The sequence below is a fragment of the Haemaphysalis longicornis genome, unplaced genomic scaffold, assembly GCF_048455015.1.
Source record: "Haemaphysalis longicornis isolate Haplotype H1 unplaced genomic scaffold, Haemaphysalis longicornis Haplotype H1 scaffold_7, whole genome shotgun sequence".
Lineage (NCBI taxonomy): Eukaryota > Metazoa > Arthropoda > Arachnida > Ixodida > Ixodidae > Haemaphysalis > Haemaphysalis longicornis.
The window spans coordinates 138,559,720-138,586,620 of NW_027526422.1; the positions used below are offsets into that span (position 1 = coordinate 138,559,720).

The 26,901-nt window shown below is 47.2% G+C and overlaps 1 protein-coding gene across 1 annotated transcript in view; it reads left to right on the forward strand.

Annotated features, from left to right (window-relative positions):
* LOC144147060 (uncharacterized) overlaps positions 1-25,938 on the forward strand; it is a 107,974-nt gene extending 82,036 nt beyond the window's left edge. Inside the window, exons 13-16 of the mRNA XM_077679094.1 lie at positions 8,092-8,174; positions 12,774-12,944; positions 20,016-20,238; positions 25,422-25,938. Of these exons, the coding sequence (XP_077535220.1) occupies positions 8,092-8,174; positions 12,774-12,944; positions 20,016-20,238; positions 25,422-25,795 (851 nt within the window). The 3' untranslated portion in view covers positions 25,796-25,938. The remainder of the gene's footprint in view (positions 1-8,091; positions 8,175-12,773; positions 12,945-20,015; positions 20,239-25,421) is intronic.
* The last annotated feature ends 963 nt before the right edge of the window (positions 25,939-26,901 follow it).

The window sequence follows — 26,901 nt, forward strand, 5'->3', positions numbered from 1 at the left end:
TTTTGGCTATACACCGCAGGTTATCCCAAAGGGAATGTCGCTAGCTACACTATGTCCCATTTCACAGTGCGAGGTGAATGCATTAGCTGACGTCACCGGCCTACACCATCAGCGCGAGCCCAAGCCCACTGCACCTCTGCTGCTCGATCTCGAACCCATGATAGCCTCTGATCTCCCAACTGTACACGCAAGGTGACTTCGTGATTTATTGTCATCGTTTAGAAACATTTTTGACCTTGACGATCGCCCTCTGGGACAGGCCACTACTGTTCAGCATCGCATTCACACAGGGGATGCCAATCCCGTACGCAGACGGCCTTACCGGGTGTCAATGACGGAACGCCAAGCCATTCAAGCGGAAGTGGACAAGATGCTTCGCAACGACATTATTGAGCCTTCCATTAGTCCATGGGCATCCCCGTTATCCTGGTCAAGAAGAAGGATGGTACATGGCGCTTTTGCGTAGACTACCGTCATCTGAACAAAGTTACTACTAACGACGTGTACCCCCTTCCTCGCATTGACGACGCGTTGGATTGCCTCCACGGGGCCAAGTACATTTCTTCCATTGACCTCCGAACTGGATATTGGCAGAGTGCCGTTGATGAGCTCGATCGCGAAAAAACAGCTTTCGTAACGCCGGATGGTCTTTATCAATTCAAAGTAATGCCCTTCGGCTTATGTTAGACGCCAGCCACATTCGAGTGGATGATAGACTCCCTGCTACATGGCTTTCAATGGTCTACTTGTCTCTCTTACCTTGATGACGTCATTGTTTTCTTGCCCACGTTTGAAAGCCATCTCAACGCCTTGCGGCGATCCTTGACGTTTTCCGACGAGCAGGACTACAGCTTAATTCCAAGAAGTGCCGCTTCGCGCGTCGCGAGATCACAGTAGTCGGCCATTTAGTTGACGCCACGGGAGTCGGCCCCGAGCCTGGCAAGGTTCGGGCTGTCAAAGAGTTCCCTCAGCCTCGCTCTCCCAAAGACGTCCGAAGCTTCATCGGCCTGTGTTCGTACTTTCGCCGCTTCATTAGACATTTCGCGACTATCGCCAAGCCACTCAGTGATCTCCTTCGCAAGAATGCTACCTTCTCTTGGGGATCAGAACAAACAGCAGCTTTCAAAACGCTGACATACCTTCTCGTTGCTTCTCCCATTCTGGGACATTTCGACACGGCGGCACCCACTTAAGTACGTACAGATGCGAGTGGACACGGCATTGGAGCTGTTTTGGCGCAACGACAGGCAAACGGCGACCGAGTCATCGCTTACGCCAGCCGTCTTCTCTCGTCATCAGAGCGGAACTACGCTATCACGGAGCGCGAATGTCTTGCTCTTGTATGGGCCGTAGGAAAATTCCGTCCCTACCTCTACGGGAGGCCGTTCACAGTTGTCACCGATCACCACGCCCTTTGCTGGCTCTCATCCTTAAAGGACCCGACGGGCCGCTTAGGGCGTTGGGCTTTGACCTTACAAGAATACTGCTTCACGGTCTCCTACAAATCTGGTCATACACAACAAGATGCGCACTGCTTGTCCCGCCATCCCGTCGATCCACGTGGCTCCTCAGCCCGCGACTCCGACGCCTGTGTCCTGGCTATTTCTGATTTGATTCATATTGAGGATCAACAGCGTCGTGACAAACACCTTACGAGCGATCATAGACAATCTGCCCTCATCGGCACATGATCCTTCGCTGCAGGCGTACCTAGTACATGGGGTGCTTTACCGCCGCAACATTCGCCCTGACGGCCCTGCTTTGCTCCTGGTTGTTCCGCAACTCCTTCGACGGTCCGTGCTCCATCAACTGCACGACGCACCTACTGCAGGCCATCTAGGTCTGACACGTACCTATGACCGCGTCAGGCGGCGCTTCTTGTGGCCTGGCCTATATAGGTCGGTTCGACGCTACGTCAGTGCTCCTGGCGCCTGCCAAAGACAGAGAAGGTTAACACCGGCACTGGCTGGTCCCTTACAGTTCCTCGATGTGCCGAGTGAACCGTTCTACTGTGTATGGATGGACCTTCTTGGTCCCTTCCTTTCTCAACCTCCTAGAACAAGTGGATTGCCGTAGCAACGGACTATGCTACGCGTTTTGCTATTACCAGGGCGCTACCTACAAGTTGTGCGACTTATGTCACTGACTTCCTCATTCACGACGCCATTTTGCACCACGGCCCTCAACGACAACTTCTCACCGACCGGGGACGATACTGTTTGTCCAAAGTGGTCGCTGATCTCCTTCGTTTGAGTTCCACGACACACAAGCTATCCACTTCTTACCATCCCCAAACCAATGGACTTACGGAACGTTTTAACCGCACCCTTACGGATATGCTGTCTATGTATGTCTCCGCGGGTCACAAAGATTGGGACTTGACGTTGCCGTACGTGGCGTTTGCGTACAACTCCTCGCGCCACGATACGGCTGGTTTTTCACCTTTTTATCTCCCCTATGGACGTGAGCCTACTTTGCCGCTTGACACCTTGATACCCTCATCGATCACTCCACCGACTGAATATGCCTTCGAAGCTATTTCTAGAGCAACTCTAGCCCGTGAAGACGCCCGCGCCCGCCTTTCGGCCTCGCAGATTTCGCAGAAAACACGTTATGACCTTAAGCATCGCAACGTCTATTACCTTCCTGGAACGCTCATATTGTTATGCTTTCCTCCTCGCCGTGTAGGCCTCTCTGAAAAGCTTCTTTCGCTCTATCGTGGCCCTTACAAGGTACTGCGGCAGGTCACCGATGTGACGTATGAGATCAATCCTGTGCGCAACGTCCACATCGTCTTCCACACCGAAGACCGACATCGTGCATGTGCTGCGGCTGAAGCCCTACAATTCTCCCAGCTTGGACGCAACACCTTTGTCAGCACCGAGTCGGTGCTTTCCCGGCCTGGGGGCTATGTGACGAGGACGTTGGGCTATGTACTAAGCCGACGGGTATGCGTCGGTGTCTGTGCTGGAGAGAGAGGCTGATGAGAGCTGAGCAGCTAGAAGAGGAAGTCGACGACGATCGGTCTCGACTAGGTTGGTGCGTGAATCCGGACTCTCTACTCTGGCTTTTCCCCCTGTAAATACCGCTGGTGAATACAATACCTTCCCCGTAACAATACGCACAAGCCGATATACGTCATCCCGAAGCATTAGCAACTCGAGGAAGGAAGCGTCCGAAGTCCAGTTGCCCAGCGATGGCTTTGATGTAGTCGCCCTCATTAGCCACGGGAGCCGACTACTCAGTAATGATAGTATCATTCGCGTCTAAGCTGAAGAAATATATGACCAGCCGACACGGTCCACACATACGCACAGCAGGACATGATCTCATAACGCCAAGTGTGACATGGCCATCGCGCGTCAGCATTGGCGGCATCAGGTACCCTGCTGCGTTCGCCAGTTTGCCTAAGTGCTACCGGGACGTATTCTCCGAATGGACTTTTGGACGGAGAACGGCGGAATAATTAACCTGAAAACAAAGTTGATAACTTTTTTTCTCCCATCACTCCTTGACGCTAGAATTCAACCCTGCCCAGGAGTTCCACTGTGAGGATCGCCAATGATCACCTCACCCTGCCACCCCACTCAAGCTTGATCATCCTCCTCTGAAGTGAAGATGCTGTCCTTTACGTCGATGCTATCGTAGAGTAACCCAAGGTTGCATTTCTACCGAAGGTACTCTATCGAAAGAAGTATTGCGCACTTTAAGCAAAACAAGTCCCATGTTTTAATCACTCATTTTTTCGAGGATTACCAGCATGTCAAGAACGTGTAGGTTGCGAGAAAATCGCATCCGCCGCCCCACCGGGCGCTGGGTCGCGAAGAGGGAACGTATCTCAGAAGACTACATCAGGCCTCAGTCACACCACCGGCAGCGTTACACCACATGTACCCCAAAGAATACCCAAATGCCCAATGCAGCGTATGTAAGAAAGTGCCGGCCAACCGGTGGCACATCATATGGGACTGCGCCTCCGACCAACACGACACAAGTTTCGACGAATACACGACTGAACTACAGAGAGCCATGGAGTCAACTAACGAGAGTGATCAAGCATGGGTCATCCCGCATGTCTTTATTGCGCTCGAAGCACACTGGCTCCTCAAAGGAGCTAGTGCTTAGTAGGGCCGCAGAGAATCTGCGACGGCGGACCACATCGGGGCAGGGGTCGTAATAGACTCCAGTCCACTGCATTTTTATAGAAATAAAGCCACTTCCAGCCCAGTCCAGTCCAGCATGTAGAGAAGGCGCTACAATTGCGTTCGTTAAACAAACGCAAGAAGCAAGTTACGTCATCGCGGTCGCCAACTTTGAACGCGCACCCTCAGCTGCCTGTATGGTTCCACATCCCTACAACGTGAACCCGGAACTACCGCAAGAAAAAAGAAAAAAGTATTGACTTGGCTGCATCGCTACGGCAAGTGTTTCTTGTCAAACTTAAAATTTCGTCAGGCACCTCTAGGGAAGCACTGAAATATTACGCAAGATGGAGCCTTACCTACAAGACGGTCAACGTACCACATATCGTCGCACGCGAGAAGCCATTTGCACACAACTCGAAGCCATTTGCACACATTTGCTCAGCGACGACATTATACAGCCATCTAAAAGCTCCTGTGTTACGCCGGTTGTACTCGTACAAAAAACAGGCCACATTAGGTTCTGTGTGGTCTACCGTCGACTGAACAAATTCCCAAATAAGACGTGTAACCTCCACCACAAATCGACGACGCCCTCGACCACCTCCACCGTGCAAAGTACATCTCTTCGATGGATCTGAAGACGCGCTACTGGCAAATAGAAGTGGAGGAAAGAGACCGAGATAAGACGGCATTCATAACCCCGGACGGCCTCTACAAGTTCAAGGTGATGCCGTTCGTCCTGTGCACGGCACCAGCAACGTTTCAGACTCATGGACACTGTGCTAGTTGGCCTGAAGTGACACACGTGTCTCGTAAACATCGACGTCGTTGTGGTTTTCACCCGAACTTTCTACGAAGACCTTGCAAGGTTGTAGTCTGTACTCGAGGCTATTCGCACGTCGGGGTTAACGCCGAAGCCTCAAAAGTGCCGATTCGCGTACGAGGAACTCAGGTTTCTGGGCCATGTCATCAACGCCGTGGGAGTCTTTCTGACCCGGCGAAAACTTCAGCTATACCCAACTTTCCAAAACGGAAAGACCAGAAGGGCGTGCGAAGATTTCTGCTACTGTGCGCGAATGATCGGCACTTCATCGCAAACTTCGCATGCTTTGTACACCAACTCATGCGCTCGCCGAACGATAGCGCCGCTTTTAGCTGGAGAAACGCTCAAAAAGGAAGCGTTCTGCACATCCGCAACGCTTGCAAAGCCCCCCTGTGCTCGCTCATTTCGACGAAAACGCAAAAAGGCAAATGCCCACGGACGTCAGTAATACAGTAATAGTGGCTTTGGTGCCGTCTTCGTTCAAAAGCGTGGTTGCGAGAAAATAACCGTCTATGCCAGCAGTTGGACGTCAAAGGAAAAGAGAAAACCTACTCAGCCTTTGAGAAAGAGAGTCTCGGTATTATATGGGCCATTTTAAATGTTTGCACATACGTGTATGCTAGACCTCTCAAGATTGTGACAGACCACCATACCCTTTGTTGGCGCGCCCATTTGAATGGCCCCACTCGCTGCCTCGGGTGGTAGAGCTTGCGCCTGCAAGAATTCGACGTTATAATCGTCTACAGATTCCGGAGGTATTACTCCTACGCCGACTGCGTGTCTCGTGCCCGAATCGAACAACCGCCACAACACTCCGATGAAGACAGTGCGTTCCTCAGTGTCGTGAGGGAGAGCCACCTAGCCGCCCAGCTGCGGGCTGACTCCGAGTTACGCGTCATGATGGACTACCTCGAAGGACGCAACGCTGCCGTGCCAAAGGCCTTCTAACGCAACTTACCCGGGTTCGGCCTCAAAAACCCTCGTTTTCTTAAAAAAATTTCAACCCCCCCCCCGAAAACAAGTTATCTTGTCATGCCCGCAGTCCTTTATGGCGAAATGTCGGGAGCGTGTCATGGCGATCCGTCTTCGTAATATCTCGCCGAACAGCATGCAATATTTGAAAAATCAAGGCGAAGTACTACTAACCCCACTTGCATCTGATGCCTCCCACTACGTCTGGAGCTGCTGCGGCTGCTAGCGACAAAATACGCCGGCGACCACATCCGCCGGAGTTCTGCAGCTGATCACTGTCCAATTGAGGCACTTCCAACATATTGGAATGAACCTTCCGTGCCCGGTTCCCACGTCACGATGCAATAACAAGTGGATTGTCGTAGCAACAGACTACATTACGCGCTACGGAGAGACCGCCGCTCTTCCTAAGGGGACTGCACATAAAGTTGCGAAGTATTTTATCGATCAATTTGTGCTGCGAAAAGGAGCCTCTGAAACACTAATCACAGAACGCCGGACTGCTTTCAATGTGGAGCTCATGGAAGATGTGTTACGCAAGTGCAACACGTGACAACGAATAACGATGGCGTAACAGCCCCAAACTAACCATCTAAGGGAGCGCCTGAACAAGACGATAGCGGATATGCCTTACATGTACGTCGACGTTTAACACAAGACAAGGGACCGAGTCCTCCCTTACGTCACGTTTGCGTATAACAAAGCATGCAGGAAGCTACACAGATGACTCGGTTCGTGCTTCTCTATCGAACACGGCCGTCAGCGATGTTCGGCGCCATGCTGCCGCACGTCGATGACCACGACCTAAATGCCAACGTCCAAGCATATCTACATCGTTCGGAAGAAGCCCGCCAGCTGGTTCGAGTACCTACAACGAACAAGCAGCTGGTGGATGCCGGACGCTACAACCTCCGGCACCATGACGCCAAGTACCACCCAAGGGATCGTGTGTGGGTTTGGACTCCTATCCGATGACGCGGACTCAGTGAGAAGCTTGTGCTACGGTATTTTGGATCCTACCATGCTCCACAACGTGTTGGCCAACTTACCTACGAGATGATCCCCAATGGTAATTCCGCAGCATTAGGGCGACGCACGCGCCCAACGTCACCCACGTGGTTCGCCTAAAACTTTACTACGCACGATTGCGGACTCTTTTGTTTGTTTGTTCGGGCTGTCGTTTTATTTTAGCATGGCGTCTATCAGTCTTAGCGAGGGGAGCGGGAGCCGGTTATGCAGCGAACTATGCATTGGGTTTATGTTTTGTTTTTGCAGCGCGGCTGCGCCGGGTTGTGTTATCTGCGTCCCAAGTGAAACGCCTGTTGCATTCTTTCTTTCTTACGCCGCATGGGTTATCTCATTTGATAGACAGAATTTTTCGCTGTAAGTTCTTTGGCCTAGACTAATCTTCTTTGATCTATAGTATTCTCGATGTAATTCGACGTTTCGGAATACCCCCGCCGCGGAAAGGTAAACTGTCAGGGCCAACAACGCGACATTTGATTCGCCGAATCCCCTCTGCGCACGTCACTTCGTTGACGACTGCTTCTAGGCCAGTTGTATATTTCAGATTTCGCGGAACAGAAGTCCGCTCCAGTAAACGTTTGTTCCTTGAAGGAAACCCGCGTTGTCCTTCGCCACGTGACAATATCTTTATATAAATCGTATAAGATCTGTTACACACCATATATCTTCGAATAACCGTTGCGAGAGCTGTAAATGGCGGGATTGTTGGGCTTGTATGGGCGGCTACGCTTACTCTCCGCTAGCTATGCCATAAATTGGGCTGTTGCCATATTTGGGAGACCGGTAAGCATTAAAAAAACATAGGAGGATGTCTGGAAACACGTACTATCCAAGAAATCCCAACAAATAATTCACCTGACGACTGCCTTAACTTGCCGAGGTTACGCCTTCTGGTTATGGAAGCGCACTGATGCGATTCCAAGTCTTAGCCTGCTGTAAATTCTGCAGGACAATAAACATATTGCGTGCTGAGCATTCAAAAGGCCTCTACCATTTTTCCTGAGTGCGATTTCTGGTAACTTCATTGCGAGCTAAGCCACGCAATGTCTCTAAAATTTGCTCGAGGATCTCTGTTCGCCTATCAACTATGCACACTGACTAACAAGTGTTCGGGGTTGGCCTCAGCTGCAGGTTGGGAGACCCTCACCGAAACAAGTGCCTTCAAACTGCAAGTTGTTCCAGCTAGCGAGATCACAATGGGACCCGGGGTGAGGCCACTTTTTTGTAGATATGCTTTCATTTACAACTATCATGCAATTGTTGCGGATCTTCTGTCTGTCACAGAGTTCATCCAATTAAAATTCATTTGGGGTGTTTTCCGTTGTACAAACTTATACATGGCATGTCCTTGACCTTAGGAAGTCACCATAAAACTCCGCAACCCTTCTGCGGAGGTTTGTTGCAGACGTACAGTAAAAGCAATGAGGGCTAACTGCCGAAAAGTGCAGTTTGAAAAAAAATCAGCAGTTTTGGGGTACTGAAATTTAAGAGTTAAAACCGAGAAAAACCAACGGCCACCATCTTACAATTTTACTATTCTTTCATTTCCTTGGGCTGCCTAAATTATTCGTGAGTTTGCCAGCTTTTCAGAGTTATAAATGTAGGCTAGCACTAATCACCCCACTGATGCAAAAGGCTAATCACCAAACCTTAACTTTGTGTATCTATTTTTATTCATAGCGTGTTTATTGTGTTAATTTCCATTTTTATTACCATATGTTCTCGATCATGTTATATAAGCATGCTAAGATACCTGAATTCCCCATAATTGGTTTACGCATTGTGGCTAATGGCTATAAAATTGAATTTATAATTTTTTTCTTTTTATAAATACGACGTCCCCCTGACAGTTTCGTAATTATGGTGCCTCCTCCGGTAATAAATGCTGTAATTGAAACCTGAGAAAATTACGACTTGCTAGGGACGTTGCTGAATTCGCGCTTCCCGGGCATAAAAAATAAGGACTGAGCGGTGTGTTCTAAAGTAGTGTGCTCGTTTATTGATTTCCTGCATCCCTACCGCATGATGACACTCAAAAGACCCACAAATTCTGTATAAAACTTAGTCGCATCCCGCATTAACTTCTAGAAGGAGATCACTTTGGGGTGGTCTGTCTGGCTGTTATTTTATTTTCTTTTATGTATCCTTAAAAGCCCAGGGCGTTAGATAAGGGAGGACCAGTGGCGAGATACAGTGCAATGTACAATTCAAGACTAAAAATACTAAGGTATACATCCAGGATCCAGAATTTAATGAAAGTAAGTAGATACGGAGAATAATAAAAAAACAGGCATGTTGGTAAATAGAAAAATTTGAAATATAACAAAGTGAAGGCACCTAAAAGTTCAAACTTTGCAAGGTACATATGAGATGGTCTAATTACTAAGTTCCTAGAAGTTGCTCAGACAAATTATCCGTAAACTTAGAGCAGTACATTTTGCTGTTGGTGCACGGCACGCACTGATTGGCTAAGCCACCGTACATACTATTGCGTGAAAAAAAGTGAGGGGTTATGTGCTGACGTCGGAAAAATGATATGAGCAATGAGCCTGCTGCTATTTATGTGATGTGAATTTCGGTGCGTTGGTAAAGAAATAAATATTATGAGCTGATGTGATAGTACTAGCTGTGAAGAAGGCAAAAATTGGTGACAGTTTATAGGAATGTGAGCGTTGCAAGGCAGAGAGAACGTTTTATAGGCAGTGACCTTGGTTCTGTGGCAGTATTAAGATACAAATCGAGCGGTGGATTGTTTGGGTGAGCTCAAATTTTGTTGTAAGCCAGGCTTGCGATGGATGCCATTTAATACTGCGTATTTAACTTTTTCCAGACCTAACGTGGTAAAAGGTTTTTTTTTTATTGCAGGAGATACGCAGTTAAGGGCGCTGAGTATTCTGCGTGCTGCACAAAAAATGATATCGATACGAGTTTTCCAGGGTGGCGCTGTCGTCAAGTGAACCAAAAGATATCTTCAGAAGATTCCGAGGCTATGGCAGTGTCCTAAGTGAAAGTATGGTAGTAAACTCCCGCACTTTTACGAGTAAAACATAAATAATTGGACTTAGCTTTGACTAGCGGTCGAAGCCATTTGTGACAACATACAGATACAGACGCGAGGTCTTAGTATTTCCGCTCAGGTTCGGACGTGACGGCCGATTTGGTCAGGCGCTGCTATGCTGCTGGATACTAATGACTTTGAGTTCAGGCGTTGCTGTATATGAAGGCTGGCGATGGAAACAAAACCTGGCTCCTGAGACGTGGCTGTCTTGATTGAGTGCAATTAAATTTCTGAGTGAGATTTCCGAATATACTTCCAGCTGTCTACAATAGCCTCAATAGTACACGGAGATGTTTTTTGCTGGACCAGGCATCCTTCCAAACGTGAAACAAAAGGTTATTGCGCCCAAAAGTGAATCTGGTCCGTCTATCTGAAAACATGATGGATTGGATAACCACTACGACACGCCGGAAGTTTCCACCAAGAAATTAGCCCATTTATCCACTGCAAATTACATATCAAATCTCACAAAACCGTTCTCTCCCTCTCTCTCACATGCACACAAACGCACACTCAATTCAGCCTAGGTAGCGCATTGATCATCAGGCAGTCGTTTTCAGAGTGAACTTTTTGCTGTCCACGATGTAGTCATGGGGTATCTCGGCGAGCCTCCAGGCGCATGACGTTCATTCCGCTACACTGGCGAAGTGAACGTCATGTTTACCAGACGGTCAGCACCGATTTTATGTCTCGATAAAAGTGTATTAAATTGAAGCATGCCGTATCCACCATATCACTGAAAAACGGCCTCCCTGTCTACGTTTGACCGCATCGTTTCACAATATTGCACAATGCTATTGGGGGTCAAGACTACAAACAGAAACTGTAACTGGGTATCTCCGGTTCATCTTCCCGCCCGTAGGTACCAGCTGTGCTAATGTACCTAAAAACAATCCAATGGACCGGATGCCATGTGGTCACGTTTGTGCCCTCAGATGTGAACCCGTACCATACCAGTACCCAAGTCCTTCTTGCAGAATTTTTTCGCACAGACAACTGACACGAAGAATACTCTCACAGCGAACATAGTGGAGTTGATAGAAACCAAACGCGACAATCGTAACCAAAATCGCCTCTTTTCTTATGTCCGGATGCCTTTTTACCGCATCTATTCCACCCAGGTTTTCAGTGTGCCATCAACAAGATTGCCACAGGTTGAGCCTTTGTCTTTGCCTGCTTTGATAATCTAATACCACAGAAAAACAATGAGCACTTCAGAGCCTTTCTCGTATGTTTGGACGGATAATATTTTCGAACAACTACACAATATCACTTTTAAGCCTGCAGCCTATAGAGTTGCTGCCACAAGTCTTCTTTCCAGAAGACATCGCCTGTTCGATACGAATGCGAAGGCGATCGACTACGTTTTTAGCCAGCTTTATAAAGACAAACCAAAATTCTTATGCTTGTTGAACTTGCACAGCAGTTCATTTCGAAGACTGTCGTACTGTTCAAGCACCACAAGCACGTGCTGGCGAATAACAAGCGAGGTTCAAACGATTTTCAGTCTATTGAATCAGCTGCCTGCTTTTTCTTGCAGCAAAATGCCCTCTGACACTGCCACAAATCCAATATATTCTCCTGGAGGTGCGCTCTGTCTCGCAATGGTGGCACCAAGCGTGGCTCTCGGTGCTGTGTCAGGAAAGGTTGAAGAGAACTCGCTCACCTTTTGCGAATTGTGTGTGAGACAAAGGGGCTCGGCTGATATACATTCTTGTTTATTTACAAGCTACACACTACGAACTGGACGCCACTACGAAAAAAAGTGTATATCTGATTGTCGGGAAATCACGAACAGAGTGGACTGCGTTGCCTATAGAAATAGCCTAAGGTTACAAAGAGAGCTCCCTGTACCCTACGGATGGAACTTCCCAAATTAATTTTCTACACGTAGGGTGGTGACATTTGGCGCTTCCAGCAAAGTTGCAAATGTCGTCAGACCAGGGCTGTAAATCCAATAAGGAGAAACTTTTAACAACCATTCAACCTCGCCGAATTACCAAGAACGGGGTTGACAATGTCTCTGTTAAGACTACCACCGGTGCGATACAGGTAGCCTGTGAACACATTAGTGGAAGCTCTCTGTTATGGTTCATACCAGCTTCGCATCAGCCTTTCCTAATAGCGCTGTATAAGCTTCATAACACTCGAAAAGTCTTATAAGAGCCTAATCAAGGCAACGGCCAAAAGTATACGTGTTTAAGCGGAGAGGGCTTTTGTTTAATGACACATCAATGGTTGTCATAGCCATATGATAATTCTAGCTTAGAAATGTGGTTTTTTAAACGCAGGAGCACCTTTTTTTCAATTTACGCTTTGAGTGAGTGACACTACAACATGCTACATGGCGCAAGCTATGGTTGTTTGCTGCATAAAAGCTTTTTGGCATGAAGAATAACGTTATTGGACGGCTGGGCCATTTCAGCTCGTTTTAGTCAAGACAAACATTTGCCTGAATGAGAACAAGAACGGTAAGCTGGTCCTTTAGATTTTTCTACTCCATGAGCGAATCCTTGTTATGTGTTTGCCTTAATGGCAGATTCAACACCGCTTCCGTAACCCCTGCCATGTCACCCGCAGTTACATTCCGCACCCAGTTTATAGCTTTCTCGCCTGAGCTATGTGCTGCTCTAATTCTTTACCATATATGTGCTTTCTTTGCAACACTTGTGTCCCTTTTATCACAACACATGTGCAGGATCGTCGACAAGTATTGCGCTAATGTTTGCCTTTTCCCATTTCTCTCCAGATATACCGGATGACACGTTACCCCCGAGGCACATGTCTCATTATCAACAATGTGGAATTCATCAGTACTGAAGATCAAAGGGATGGATCTGAGCTCGACGTTGATCGTATGAAAGACCTATTCACTCAGTTTCTCTTCACCGTCACCGTCGGATCCAACCTTACAGCAGATGTAAGTAATTGGTCTGCGCTATTGGCAAGAGGAACACAAAAACTGCGTCCTATGGGTAGGTTTTCTCAACAATCAGGCACGAAATTTATTATTACACCAATGGAGCACGCCGTTTCACAGGTTGCGCGCACACAGTTGGATGAACAGATAAACACATTTTGGGAGCGGTCGGTTAAGAATGCTTACACATTAACAATATCTTAAGATAGGTGTTGTCCCACTGGAGAGAAACCGACTCCGTGGTACCCGTAGCGTTTAAACCATACAAACCGGAAGATTTTAAGTAGGGCTCCAGATTTTCGGGGTTTAATTTTTTTTGTACGATTCGGAGGCTGTTTTTCGGAGTGTACTTTTTGGCGAAATTTTGTTGTTTTTAGTGTTTAAACCCGCCGCCGTTGCTCAGTGGCTCAGGCGTTTTACTGCTGAGCACGAGGACGCGTGTTCAATTCCCGGCCGCGGCCACTGCTTTTCTAATGGAGGCGACAAGCAAAAATGCACGTGTGTTTGAGATTTGTCGCGCGTTGTAGATCCCAAGGTGGTCAAAAGTAATCCCGAACCCTCCGCTACGGCGCCCTAGATCGCACACGTTGCGTCGGCGCGTTAAGCCCTGCAATCATCATTTTTTTGGAGTTTACAGCTTTAAAATATCTCGTTCTCTAAGATGTGCATTTGATTCTGCTCTACCTTAAATAGTACAAATCACTGCTGAAATTATATCTGAAAACGAACATCTCACAACGCTCAGAGAAAATGTTTATTGTCTAAAACGTTTAAATGGCAGACACACATTATTGTACGCAAGCATGAATGGTTAGACAAAACATGTGCTTTTCTCCTTTAGAAATGAACGCTTTCGACAACATGCCGTTCTGGTAAAAAGCGAAACATTGTCACTTTTTTCACTTCATACAAAAGATTGTAACGGTGCACCCGACTGTGATGTGGTAGGGTGTAAAAATCAAAAGACCATGGACAATCCACTAAAGGTGTGCGGCGCAACAAAGACAATGATGGTTGAATGGTATCGAGATGACGAAAAGGAAAGCAGAGGAGGAGAAAGAAGACGTTGAGAATCGTAGGGCAGCGCAGCGCACTCGCTGCTAGTGATGAAGTCGTAAGGTTCTGCGGCCGTCGACCGGACGGCCAGAACTACGGTGTCCTGCGTCTGTCGACCGGACAGTCAGGCACCACGTCCGCACCCTCCACAAGAGCCCGAGGAAGCATCGTGCCGCAGCTCTCTGCATCCGCTGCTTCACCTGTCAACACAGATGTCTCCTCTACGCCTCTGCAACCACAGCGAGACTTGTTGAATCATAAGACTGCACCCATTCCACTTTGTTTATCGGTTACGAATTACTGTTCCGTTGTCCGCATCATTTCTGCCACCTGAACATTTCAACTGTACTCTGTATCCGTTTGTGTTGCGCCTCCCGGCATCTTTATTGTCAGTCATAAATGTTCTTCCTCGCATAGTTACGAATCGTGCTGCAGACTCTGATCTGTACCTCCGAGTACCTCGTCTCGAGTCCTCGAAACCTTATAACATCACAAAGTGGCGTCCGCGACAGGACTCTCCCATAACACCTTGGAGAGTCTGGCTAAGACTATTGGAAAGGATCTACAGGTTTGAGATTGTTAACATGGGGCTCGAGGAACTGGAAAAGCGTATTGCTGATGGTATCCGATTGGGATTGAAAGGGCCGGAATTGCGGACGTGGGTCGAGCGTGAGCGTGCCAGATTGAAAGAACAACGCGAAGAAGACAGAGAAAAGTTGAAAGCACAGCGCGAGGCTGTAGAAGAGGCGCTAAGAGATGCCCACGAAAAGGAGCTTGCAGACCTGAACTGCGAGTTAGCAGTTCTCGAAAACCTGTATAAGAGAAAGGTGGCTGAATTCTCTTTGGTTACCAACACGATGGCAGGCCATTACAAGTTGGTAGACGGTCGTGAACCAGACAGCAAGGTGCATATTTCCAGGCCAGAAAGTGTCGAAAGTTCAGCTCAAGGAACGTTTGGAGGAGGACTCCAACAGGATGGCGAAATACCGGCTAATGAGAGTACTTTTAGCTCATGGATACCAACTTTCAAGTTCGAAAGCAAGCTAGTGCCTCAAGAGGCCCATGCTAGGTGTCCAGAAGGCAGATCTCTGAATGTTGATGACTCCGAATCATCAGACATTGTGGCGAAAGAAGCTGCAGCTATAGGCGCAGCGATCACCGAAACAGATACGCCGTTTTTCTCAGTTGACAAAGGTTCTGAAGCTTCCAGAACTGAGTGTTTTGAAATTCAATACAGCCAGATCCAAAGCGAACCCAAACTTTCTCCAGAATGGAGGAAAATGAGGGAAGGCAAACACAAGCCCAAAAAAGAGAAGAGGCCTTCCTACACCTCGGGATCGAACAACCCCAAAAGCCGTGAAGTAAAGCAGAGCCTAAAACGCATCAGCAGGAATTTGAGCATACCTATCAGCTTGAAGCGGAGGGTACTCAAGCGCAAAGCTGGCATGCTGAATCGACGTGAGACGCGCACGGTCGGTGTAACACAACGAACGGTTCCAAGACAGGCGAGATCTAAACGATGCCAAGTGAGAACTTTCAGGAGTTTCGGCCGCCAACCGCTTTCATCTCAGAAGAAACCGGATGCGGAAGGGCAAACAAACAGTCCGGGTGAACAGAGAATTTATTATGGCCACAAATCTGTCCCAGGAGCACCCGGTAACCCAAAGACAGACAAGTCACGGATGAGGGCACGTCATCTGAAACTTCCTGGTCAGCTGCTTTGGAAGTACAGGGGAAAGGAAGATGTGCTGAACCAATCGGTTTCCAACGGCACGACCCCTTTCCTGACTTCGGACTTGTATGCTCTTCTATGATGCTTCCCTTCAGGATGAACCTGTGAACTTTAGTGGGAGGTTCACTGGTTAGAAATGACTGTGACGAGACTCCGAGACACTGCTTAGAGTATGATCTTGTTCTTTTGATTTTTATTTTTGAAAGTGTGTGTGGCTCTGTTCCAACAACTTTCTTTGAGGGGGGAGTATTGTGATGTGGTAAGGTGTAAAAATCAAAAGACCATGGACAATCCACTAAAGGTGTGCGGCGCAACAAAGACAATGATGGTTGAATGGTATCGAGATGACGAAGAGGAAAGCAGAGGAGGAGAAAGAAGACGTTGAGAATCGTAGGGCAGCGCAGCGCACTCGCTGTTAGTGATGAAGTCGTAAGGTATTGCGGCCTGTCGACCGGACGGCCAGAACTACGGTGTCCTGCGTCTGTCGACCGGACAGTCAGGCACCACGTCCGCACCCTCCAAAAGAGCCCGAGGAAGCATCGTGCCGCAGCTCTCTGCATCCGCTGCTTCACCTCTCAACACAGATGTCTCCACTACGCCTCTGCAACCACAGCGAGTCTTGTTGAATCGTAAGACTGCACCCATTCCACTTTGTTTATCGGTTACGAATTTGACTTTTCCGTTGTCCGCATCATTTCCGCCACCTGAACATTTCAACCGTACTATGTATCCGTTTGTGTTGCGCCTCCCGGCATCTTTATTGTCAGTCATAAATGTTCTTCCTCGCATAGTTACGAAACCCCATGCTGCAGTCTCTGATCTGTACCTCTGAATACCTCGTCTCGAGTCTCCGAAACCTCATAACATCACACCGACATGAGAAAAACCAGGCATGTCACGTGATGCCGCAGCAGCTTTTTCTGTCCAACCAAACAGGGGTAAATAACCCATGTTTAGACAAGTGTGCTGGTTTTGAAAGAACAGAAAGGCGCCTCCTTTTGCACCGGTGGCGATTACTATTTATCGCAGAATATTGGTAATTGCCTGTCCTTAAATCGAGACTTCGCTCGCCATATTTCTGCAGCCGTGTGCTCTAAAATCGGTGTTAATCGCATAAATCTGAATTGTAAAAAAATTCACGGCGAGTGTTTTTCCGATTTTTTTCTATTACTCGGAAAACCCGGAGCTCTTATTATAGGTGACGCTTGTGGAGTACACCTGTTACCTGCGAGTTGTCACGTTTGACGTGATGTTCACCAACGTGTCACCTACCAGTGAGTTATTGTCACCCACGGGTCACTGGTGGGTGCAAAGACAGGTTGTAGTTAAAGTGGTCATCAAGACAAAATGCAACGTTTGGTCATTCGAAAGGTTTTCTCCTTCAATATTACTGACACCAATTAAAAAAAAACGATTTTCTCAAATAAACTACCCGAAACAAAAACACACAGTAGTAATAGGACGCCATAGCTACTTTTACACCCTGAATTGATTATGTGTCATGGACAGCCCTTTTGGATTCATGGCTGAGGTATACAAAATTCGACACAACCTAAACAGGCCTGGTAAGGTTGCACAACAATATATTCTGAGACAAATTTAGTCGCATCCTTTTTATATTAGTTACAACGGTGGGGTAAACAATGAAGGTGACGAACTGGCACGTAAATATAGAAACACGAGTACGCACGGCGCTCAGTATCCCAGCCGATGCTGCACAGATGTCGTGCGCGTTGGGCTTGCTTTCCATGACACGGTCAAACTGACACAGGCGACATCGCCACTTATTTGACCCTGTTTGTGAAGTATGCCCAATTTTTCACCAACGACTACTATCAGCTGTAACAAAAGTAAACTAGATACAAACCAGGACAAAAGCAGCGCCAGTGGATTCGCGGATTCTCCAGCTGCACCATCGCTGCACTCACGGAGGCAAAGGGCAAACAACACAAGAAGACGGTTTCGCTGTTCGTGCAATCATAGTAAACATACTAGCATTAAAGATAGTTACTTTCTCTAAACACATCATCATTGACGTCGTGAAGCATAATTTAGCCTAGGAATAAGATTTTGGCTAAAGTTTTTAAATTTATCAGTGAATAAAGCATCACTTAGTGCCACACAAGGACAGGGGAAACCATAAATCACCAATTATTTTCATTACAAGAAACCTATAGTTTGTCTTCATAGACCGCTGAACGTGTAGTAGTGCAATGAAGAAACAATTGGGCGTGTGGCGGCTCTACCTTGCCGTTTTAATTAGGTAAAGCTAGAGCAGTGCTTTCGCTCTAACAGCTGCTACACCTGCTCTTACAATGTAACACAAATATTTTATCCACAGGAATATACAAAATTGAATATTAACGTAAGAACCGACCGTGTTTGGACGCTGCAGAAAACATTTGGCGCTGCTAATATTGTCGAATGTAGTCCTCTGCGGCACCTACCATTAAAATGCCTCTCTTGTCTTCCCGGGCCACCTTTCATGATCTTTCCCTCCCGTCTCACGCCTCTCGCTGTAAACATGGTGGACGACTCCTTAAGTCAGTATTTTCTCCTGCGTTCCACGGCTCGCGTGCCATCTTTGCACCCGTTCATTTCCTTGGAGTGGCGGCACGACTCCTTGCACTGGGTGCAAGCACTTTTTGTATTTTGGGTCAAAATATTGTTTTGAACGCGCAATTTTTACGTTATATGGCAAATATGAAGCGCACATCTATTAGAATACTGCTTAGTGCCAGTTATGTAATAATGTGTTGCCTCAAGCGTGCCTTCCGTTTTCTTTTTGCTGAACAGCGTTGTCAAGCGCGAGTTTTGGTGCCAGATTTCGTGATTTGAAAACGATTTGCGACATGAATTTGTTTCTAAATTTATTTTACGTTTTGACGTTGGTGGCTGAATCGAGGAACAGACAGTCAGGCATGCAGACCGAAATATCCGTATTTTCTCCTTCACCAAACCTAAGAAAGACTACCTTCCTTAAAATATTCTTCTCTTGACGGAGCTTGTACCTATATAAAAGGGCACGCGACAATTTTCATGGTGATTTAAAGCAAGGATTTTTGCCTCTTACCTCCAGTGGTTCTGTCGCGACGATTGGTGTCAACGGGCAACTCCCGCGAAAATAAAATAAGTTACAGGCACCACCAGGAACCAAACCTGGAACGAATAAAGAAACGGAGCGAGAACCCGTTGTCTTACCGATTGAGGTGCGAGAGCACGCAGAAACGGCGGAGACAGATGGTTTACTCACCGAGCACATCTGCGGGTTTAGCCCTAGCGTTCTCCCTGAATGCCACGGAAAAGCTTCACACTACCTCTCGCACCGCTATGCGCTCCGCCCATGGAACGTGTGGCGGCCATGTTCGCGACTTGCGCATGAGCTAGGGTTTATAACCACAGCATGGCACCTCATTTCTTTCCGTTCTAGTAGAGAACAAAATTGAGTTTGTACACCTGCACTTCGCCCCATTGTTCTACACAGCGTCTTCTCTCCAGGGCATACACCTGCCGTCGCGAAATACGCGTGATCTAGGGGCATTGCGCTGCAAGAACAGCTTTCCCAGCAATGGTATTTCATGGCATCAATACGGGAAAAAGGGATAGTTCGCGTGTTAGTGGCAAAACTACGACGTCGAGCTAGCGGTCTTCAGCCCTTTCTGTGAGTCCGTGAAGACTCAAGGGCTGGGTGAACATCAGACGTGCATTCAGAGCATCAGTGTATGTTTTGCGTGGTATCGCTTACATACTACGGCATTTTTCTTAATTTCTTGATTGTATAAGCTTTTATCCCTATTCACTATCCCTTAACTGTTTTTGTTCGCCAAGTACATAATCTTTGTCTAATTCTTCTGTCCACAGAGTGTCATTGTTTTTACTGTTCTTCGTGCTTCTATTATATGAGCCTACTTTTAGTCGTCCGTGTTGTAGTATCATGTCATTGCATGTTTTTTTATGTTCGTTAGTGTAGCAGCACTAAGGCATGCCCTTCGTTCCTGGGCATTGAAAATGAATTCTTTAGTTCACTGAGTGATTGACTGATTGAATGTTTGATTCATTAATGGATTGATTCATTGATCAATTGATTGATTGATTGATTGATTGATTGATTGATTGATTGATTGATTGATTGATTGATTGATTGATTGATTGATTGATTGATTGATTGTAACCGATATTACAAGGCTCGGCGCCACTCATGACATACGTGTACATTTCTTTGCGTCGTTTTGTTATAAAAGTAGGAGCAACAGTTCTGACCATCTTCGTGGCCCATCATGCAGGAAATGAAGAAACTGCTGAGAGACGTCTCCCAACAGGAATCCCAAAAGGATGCCGAATGTTTAGTGGTCATACTGATGTCCCACGGGTTGGAAGGTGTCATTTACGGCAGTGATGATGAGAAGGTGCACCTCGAGCGTGACGTCTACGAGCGCTTCAATAACGAGAAATGCCGTGCACTTCAAGGAAAGCCCAAGCTTTTCTTCGTACAGGCGTGCCGTGGAAGTGAGTATTTTTTTTTGCTTGTTTGTTAGAGTGTCACTGCAAAATATTTTCGCCTCTTATTTGCACTCCATGCTTCATCCTATTAGCTTATTACCTCAGGCTGCTATTTTACTAGTCTTATACCCTGCTATTATCTGCAAGGCGCCAAGGCGTACTCTTATGCTTTCAAAATGACAGCAATTTTATGGTGGGCAAGAGTCACTTTGACATGTCTAGAGAGCAGTAGTATTATTGAAGACAAACAAAGAACAAGTGCGTGTCTGTACAAGTGCGTAATTCCAAGACGTTAGGGCCCCGCATACCAGGGTGAAAATGATTACAGGTACTACATCTTTGCAGTTGAAAACTTACCTGAAAGGTAAGAAATGGTGTGAGCATGCATTGCCTGGCTCGTCGGTGCAGCGAATGTGTGTCGCCCACGTCGGCCATGTGACTGGTGACGTCATAGGGGGTAGGTTATCAGCTGCAGGGAGGCAACTGGGATGGTTTAATCCGAGCGGGGGAGTCTTGAGCACCATGAAACGGACCGATTTCCCAGGCCAGGCTTTCAGGCACCGGGAGATGGAGCAATCAGAGCTTTTCTGGAAATGGCGAGAATACACCGGTGGTGGTAAAGAACACCAGCATCTGAAAGGTGTCAAATGGGTTCAGAATGGTACTGCTTACGCTTATCTAACCTAAGCTGAGGGTCTAGGGTTTAACATTATGTACCGTCTCGTAGGAAAGAAAAAGCTCATATTCATAGCTTATCGGCGCCCCTCAAGAGCGAAACGAAGCCGAGCAAGGTAGCCAAGCGGTAGCGTTCAACTCGTGCGAGTGCCTCCTGCAATTCCTGTGCATGCGAACGTGCCAATTCACTCTCAGAGCCCCTATCACCATCAACATGTTCTGGATTACTTAGAAATCAGCAAAGTCGTCAGCGCCCACCAAATGGTCACTGGCACATTTAGAAAGGCCAAAACAGTTCCACAGGTCTAGTCACTGCCCGACCACCAACTAGTTGACCTTTGCAGCCTCTAACTTGACCGCCCCATCATATGTCCACTTCACCGATATGTCATGTTTTCAAAACGCCAGAGTAATTTTGCTCAATCTGTCCCTCAGTAACGATGTGCACAATATTGTTCTCAGGTTACAGCTGGAAAAGCGCATCACTTTTGCAATGCTCCATGACTTGTTCACGATTAGTCGGTGTCCAGCCACCATGTGCCTTTTGCGTATTTCACAGATAGTGTTCTGACGGCACGGAAAAGAATTTGCTTATCAGCGCTGTCAGTAGGGTGGTGAGAACTATTATCTCCTGGTTGCTGTAGCGGGCATCGTTCTTCTTGTGAGGTAGATTTGGGATTTGGCCTCTTTTTAAAGTGGCCATTCAACGAAAAGGCCCAATCAGCATGTCAGGATACGGCACAAGCGATATAAATTCTAATGGTTATTGACGCCTCTCAGAGGACCTCAGTGCGTAGAATGTTCTAGGCATGATCTGGAAAGACGTACGCTTCCCCTGTTTTTGTGCGCCCACACTTGTTTTGTGATATTTTCTCTCAGACTTGTCATTCAGTCATGCCCCTCCTTCCCTTGAAGAAAGTTGTCAAGGTACTACTCAACGCGGTCTCAAAGAGAAATCCTCTGATCCTCCGTCATGAAGGCTTCTCTGGAATTCCGTGGGAGTTGAACCTCGTAGCGCCCATTTTCAAACACAATTCAGTCGATGAGCTTGCGTAACGCACGTTCACTATGATGGTAGCTCAAAGTCTTTATGATGCAAATGAAGCCTACCTCCAGGAACCTCAAAAACGTGTAACAGAAGTCATCATTCTCATGCGTGTTCGCCCGTATAACAGACACGAGACTACTGCTTTTGCTTCTATTTCTGCCTTTCAGACATAACAGCCCTTTTGAGGCCCATTCGTTGCTTGTATTGATGGCGTCTAAAGCAGTATTTCTTGCTTTCCCATTGTATTTGGCTTGTTTCTCGCACTAACTTCATAATCTAGTCGGACCCAGTGAGAACGCCTACTCATTGCCTAAACGCTATGACTGAAAAGGCGATAACGTCGATTAGCGGCTTCCCCTCAGTGACCTGGTTTTGAAGAAGCATGTTACCCTTCGTTGCTTCAGCGATTTCATCAGAGATGAAAGGCGCGACGCTCACTTCAATATTTAAAGACGTGCTTTCAGGTTAACTGCGATCTGTTACTGCGTCGATTTCATTCCAGATAGCAAATTTATTAAGCCAATCGGAGCTAACTTCACCTTAGAGACGACTCTTCAGAGATGAAAATCCGCTGGCTGCCATTATCCAAAACTTCGCGGACGTAGTAGCAATGCCACAAATTCGTTATCCACGACCTTACAACTGTCGTGGCACGTCGCCGGCGAGTCGGTTTAGGACTGATTAGCGTGTCAACGGGCGTCGCTCCATGTTGTGTGTCCGCAGCAGATTTTGAAGGCCTTTGGGCGGTGTCAATGTTGCAAATCGTGGTAGCATGTAGTCACTTTTATGACTCACAATGGACCTTCCTTCGAACACTCCGCACGAGATGTCTCTTGGCGGTACATCTAAAGCATCGGACGTCACTTGCCAGGTGGCTTCGCTTCTCAGCCAGTCATGTTGCCAGCGCATTCTTCGGTCCTGTGGTGCTTAGCGAACCAGAGTACGCAAGACCAAGTTTGACGCTTGTTGCGAAAAACGGCAGTGGTCGGAATAGACGGCGGCTTCTCGGGCCCTCGGTCATCCACTTCAATTCGTTGCGTCTTGCTGATCTTAAAGCTTATTTCGCTGCACTCGCCTTCCACTCGTAGCAATGAGAGAAAATGGCTCATCTCTTGTTCTGAATAAATCCGGGATCTCATGCCAGTGGTTTTCGCAGCAAGACTCTGTTGCTTAAAATACTCGACGATGATGCTTAAAATACTCGACGACGATGATGTAATGAAGCACTTCATTCAGCGTAGACACATGAGAAGACATTCCACACCGAAGCTGTCCACTCCTCTTCGGTTCATTTGCACAGCGTCGTAAAGCTTCCTCAAAGCGCCGAAGTTGCTGGAAAAATCGACACGCCTGATCATCCGCAGATTTTCTAAGTGCTCCTGCCGAGTCACTTTGGCATTCGCCAAATGATGCTTCAGGATATCTAGAGCATCTTGATAGGGGATCTTCGTTACTTGTAGGCCAGCAACAGCTTCGGCAGCAGCTCCTTTAGTGGAAATGGTCAATATACCGCAGGCGGGAGTTAACGTGAACGGAATGTCGAAACATGTCCTAAAAATATTCACCGCGTTATTGCTCCTTCAAAGCGGCACAGTTGTAGTTTCGGGAGACGTGTTCCAAACTTTAAATAGTTGGCATGGTTTATCCAATAGTAAGTGCAGCTTTTCGGCCTGCGCTGGTGTCATGTAATGAAGGAGCAGTCTAGAGCGTAGGAGATGTTTCCAACATGTCCATACAATGCTCGAGTAAAACCAGTGGGCTGGTGCCTGTCTCGTCGGACTCCATGCCCGAAGAGTAGTCTTCTGGTGCTTGTTCGTTGGTCATTTGGGCTTCGAGCTTGGAGTAAATGGGGAAAATGAGGAAGTGCTCACAAGGAGACTTTTTTAAAGAACCCGAAATGCCAAATGGTCCAAATGCTTGGACTTAAGCAGCTGGTTGAATTCGGTGATTATATTTGTGCTTATAGCCAGCCTTAGTGCGTGCTTGCTCTTGGCTCGATCCATGCCTTTCGCATTCAACGAACAGCTCCGGCTCCTCACCTTTCTCATCAGGAGAAGGCAATAGCTTTCTCAAGTAACAAGAATTTTACTGGTTTATCAAAACATGAGAGGCCCTTTTCTTTGCGTGAAGGTAAGTAACGCTGTATATATTGCATTCACCAAAACTAACCCTGTAGTTTTTTTCTCAGGTTAGGTGGGAAAGCCACTCGGTAACGTGTCAAAATACATTATTGGATGGAGCTACATATATACATGCTCAGATATATTACATGCAAAAATACGAGATTTCACGGCAAAGAAAGTTTCGGACCGCACGGGTCCTAGCTTTTTCCTTTGGTCCCATCTCCGCCCACCTCTTCGAACGAAAGAGTGGTTGGACGCTTCGTCTCTGCAACCGCACGAGGTTCTGGCTTGACCTCGCCTGAGATTGAAATGGGACATTTTCTGGCTGGGTTCCCCCATAAATTTAAGCTTTCATTCTGAAACATACAAGAACCAGGCCAGAAAATCCTTGCTGTATTCTTTAAAGTTTACATGCAACAAATACGCAGGAACCTCCACAAGAATATGTGAGATTTTGGGAGTTGAGAGACCATGAAGTTAACCGAACATACTAAATCATTGTTCTTAGGACTGACATTTCGTAAAATAAATAAAATTCGTTTTTGCTCATTTCGTACCAGAACAGATCAGATACAGTAAAGTATGCACTAGTTTATGGCCTCAAGGGATACTGGGATGTATGTGAAAACATGTTTGACAGCACCCATTACCCTAAACGATAAGTTCCAAAACCCCCTGCGCTAAAATGAGCGTACAGTAAAATGCGCTTTTAATATTACCCCTTATCCTGTAATAACTCATCATTAGAGATGATCAGCGGCATAGTAGTCCGTCGGTTACCACATTTTTCGTGCTTGCAAGAGCTTGTCACGTATTTTTTTTACGCACCTCCTGCGCTGGCGTACGCCACCTGCGCGAGGCTGCATGAAGAATTATCGTTTTCTTTGGAGGGGCACTTTCTGACATAATTAGCTGAGTCGATCCTAGAATAAGAATCCCAATATCAATAACTGAGGCAAGCAGACTAAATGAATACTTAGTCACTCTGCTCCTTGTACCATCGGTGTAATGGCACGAATGTGTTACCTTCTCCGGCTCCGTTGCTGTGTAGGAGAAAATCAGTATATCTCAAAATAACGCGAAGAGCCCTAGCAGCAACCTTGTACATATCACAAAAAATCGTCCCCTCGGCTGCAACGCTCTCACAATGTTTTGAATGCTAGCATGTTCACAGTACATCTTCTGCCCCCGAGAATGTGAGTTTGAAGCGCTGCGCTCGCGGTCCGCCGCGTTCTTAGCGGGAAATATATCGGATGTACAGTCATTGCCATGTACATCATGACCCTGCATTGCGGTGTGCATATCCTTCGCCTACACTTTTCTAACCAATTGTTTTCGTGCAGGGGAATGGGACAGTGGAACTGACGATGTGCGAGAAAGGCCTGACACTCCCCAAGAAGAATGCCAGCGCTCCGCCCCGACTTCCATCCAACCACGAGGGCGCATAACTACCGTGTCAGATATTTACATCGCCTACGCTACGATTTCTGGCTACGTCTCCATCAGAAACGCAAGAACCGGATCGTGGTTTCTGTCGGCTGTCGGCACAGTGTTTAGTGAACATGCCTGCACAATGTCCCTGAATGGCCTCATGCGTGAAGTGCACAAAAAGGTCATGGAATGTTCTGCTCACGATGGAAGCAAGCAGACGCCCAGTATCTACATGGAAGGGCTTACGAAGGAACTATATTTCAACCCTGGCCGCTTCGTTCAGTGACGGTTTTGAGGTACTGAGTGATTCCAACATTCCTTCTTCGTGCAGCAGTATGCGAATGCTGGAATTGTGTAAATGGAATGCTTCCACGCAAGCAAGAGGGCAAAATGAATTCCCAGGGCCCAACCGTTGTTTTTTAAATAAAAGTAACCGAATATAATTATCTGGCGTGTTTTTTGAGTGACGAACACTTCAGGAACACTCTTGTCATCACTAGACCTTACGGCTGTTTGCGTAGACGCAGAAGTGCACTGTTTGGCCTGCGTGGAAATGAAATTCGCCAAAAAGCGAGCTTTGGTGCATGCATGCGTGCTTTATCCACCACTGGTTTCTAACAGGCACGTGAAGCGCAGGCCGCAAACGTTTTTGGTACTAGCCGCAAAGTAGCGCTTTACAAGTCTCTCAGGGATTCATCACAGCAGACCCGCTCGGTGGTTTTTACCGGAACTACTTCTTTCGCTAACTCTTCATTTAACACAGAATCATCAAACACGCAATTGCGCTGCTTGTGTGGTGATCCGTTTCAGCGCGCACCGTTTCTTCTTCAGTAGAATTACTAAGCAGCGCCAACTTTTAAGGCTCAACGCAGCCGCTGCCTAAATATTCGCCACTAGGAATATAGAATATGCTTCAGGGGTTGGAGTGGTAGAAATTATGCTTTACGCTCGCGACCTGGACATTCTTCACGTAAGGTGCAGCTAGACGGCCACGCTTATTTTGTGGCTGGTGCTACCCCAGAAGAACGTTTTTCGATGACTTACACATCCCATGCTCCAAAAGGCACCGATATTAAAGCAAAGCTTTCTAGCTCCACAAGACAACGGTTCTTCCGTGGCGTGCGGGACAACAAACTCCCAACGCGGCGGCGGCGGGGGCAGAGGAGGGGAGGGGTGCGTGGGCGGAGTGTTTCACTCACTCGAACACACTGTACATGGCGCGGCGAATTTACCCATGGAGGAAAGAAAAGTTTAGGAGGGAGTGTCACGTGACAATCGTGAAGCCTAGTCATAAAAAGTAAAAAGGAAAGACTGATGGGAGGTGTTCTATTCACGTGACAGGCAAGCGGTAGTTCTTTGCGCCTCATGTGGCCCTTCGCCGACGCTGCGTGC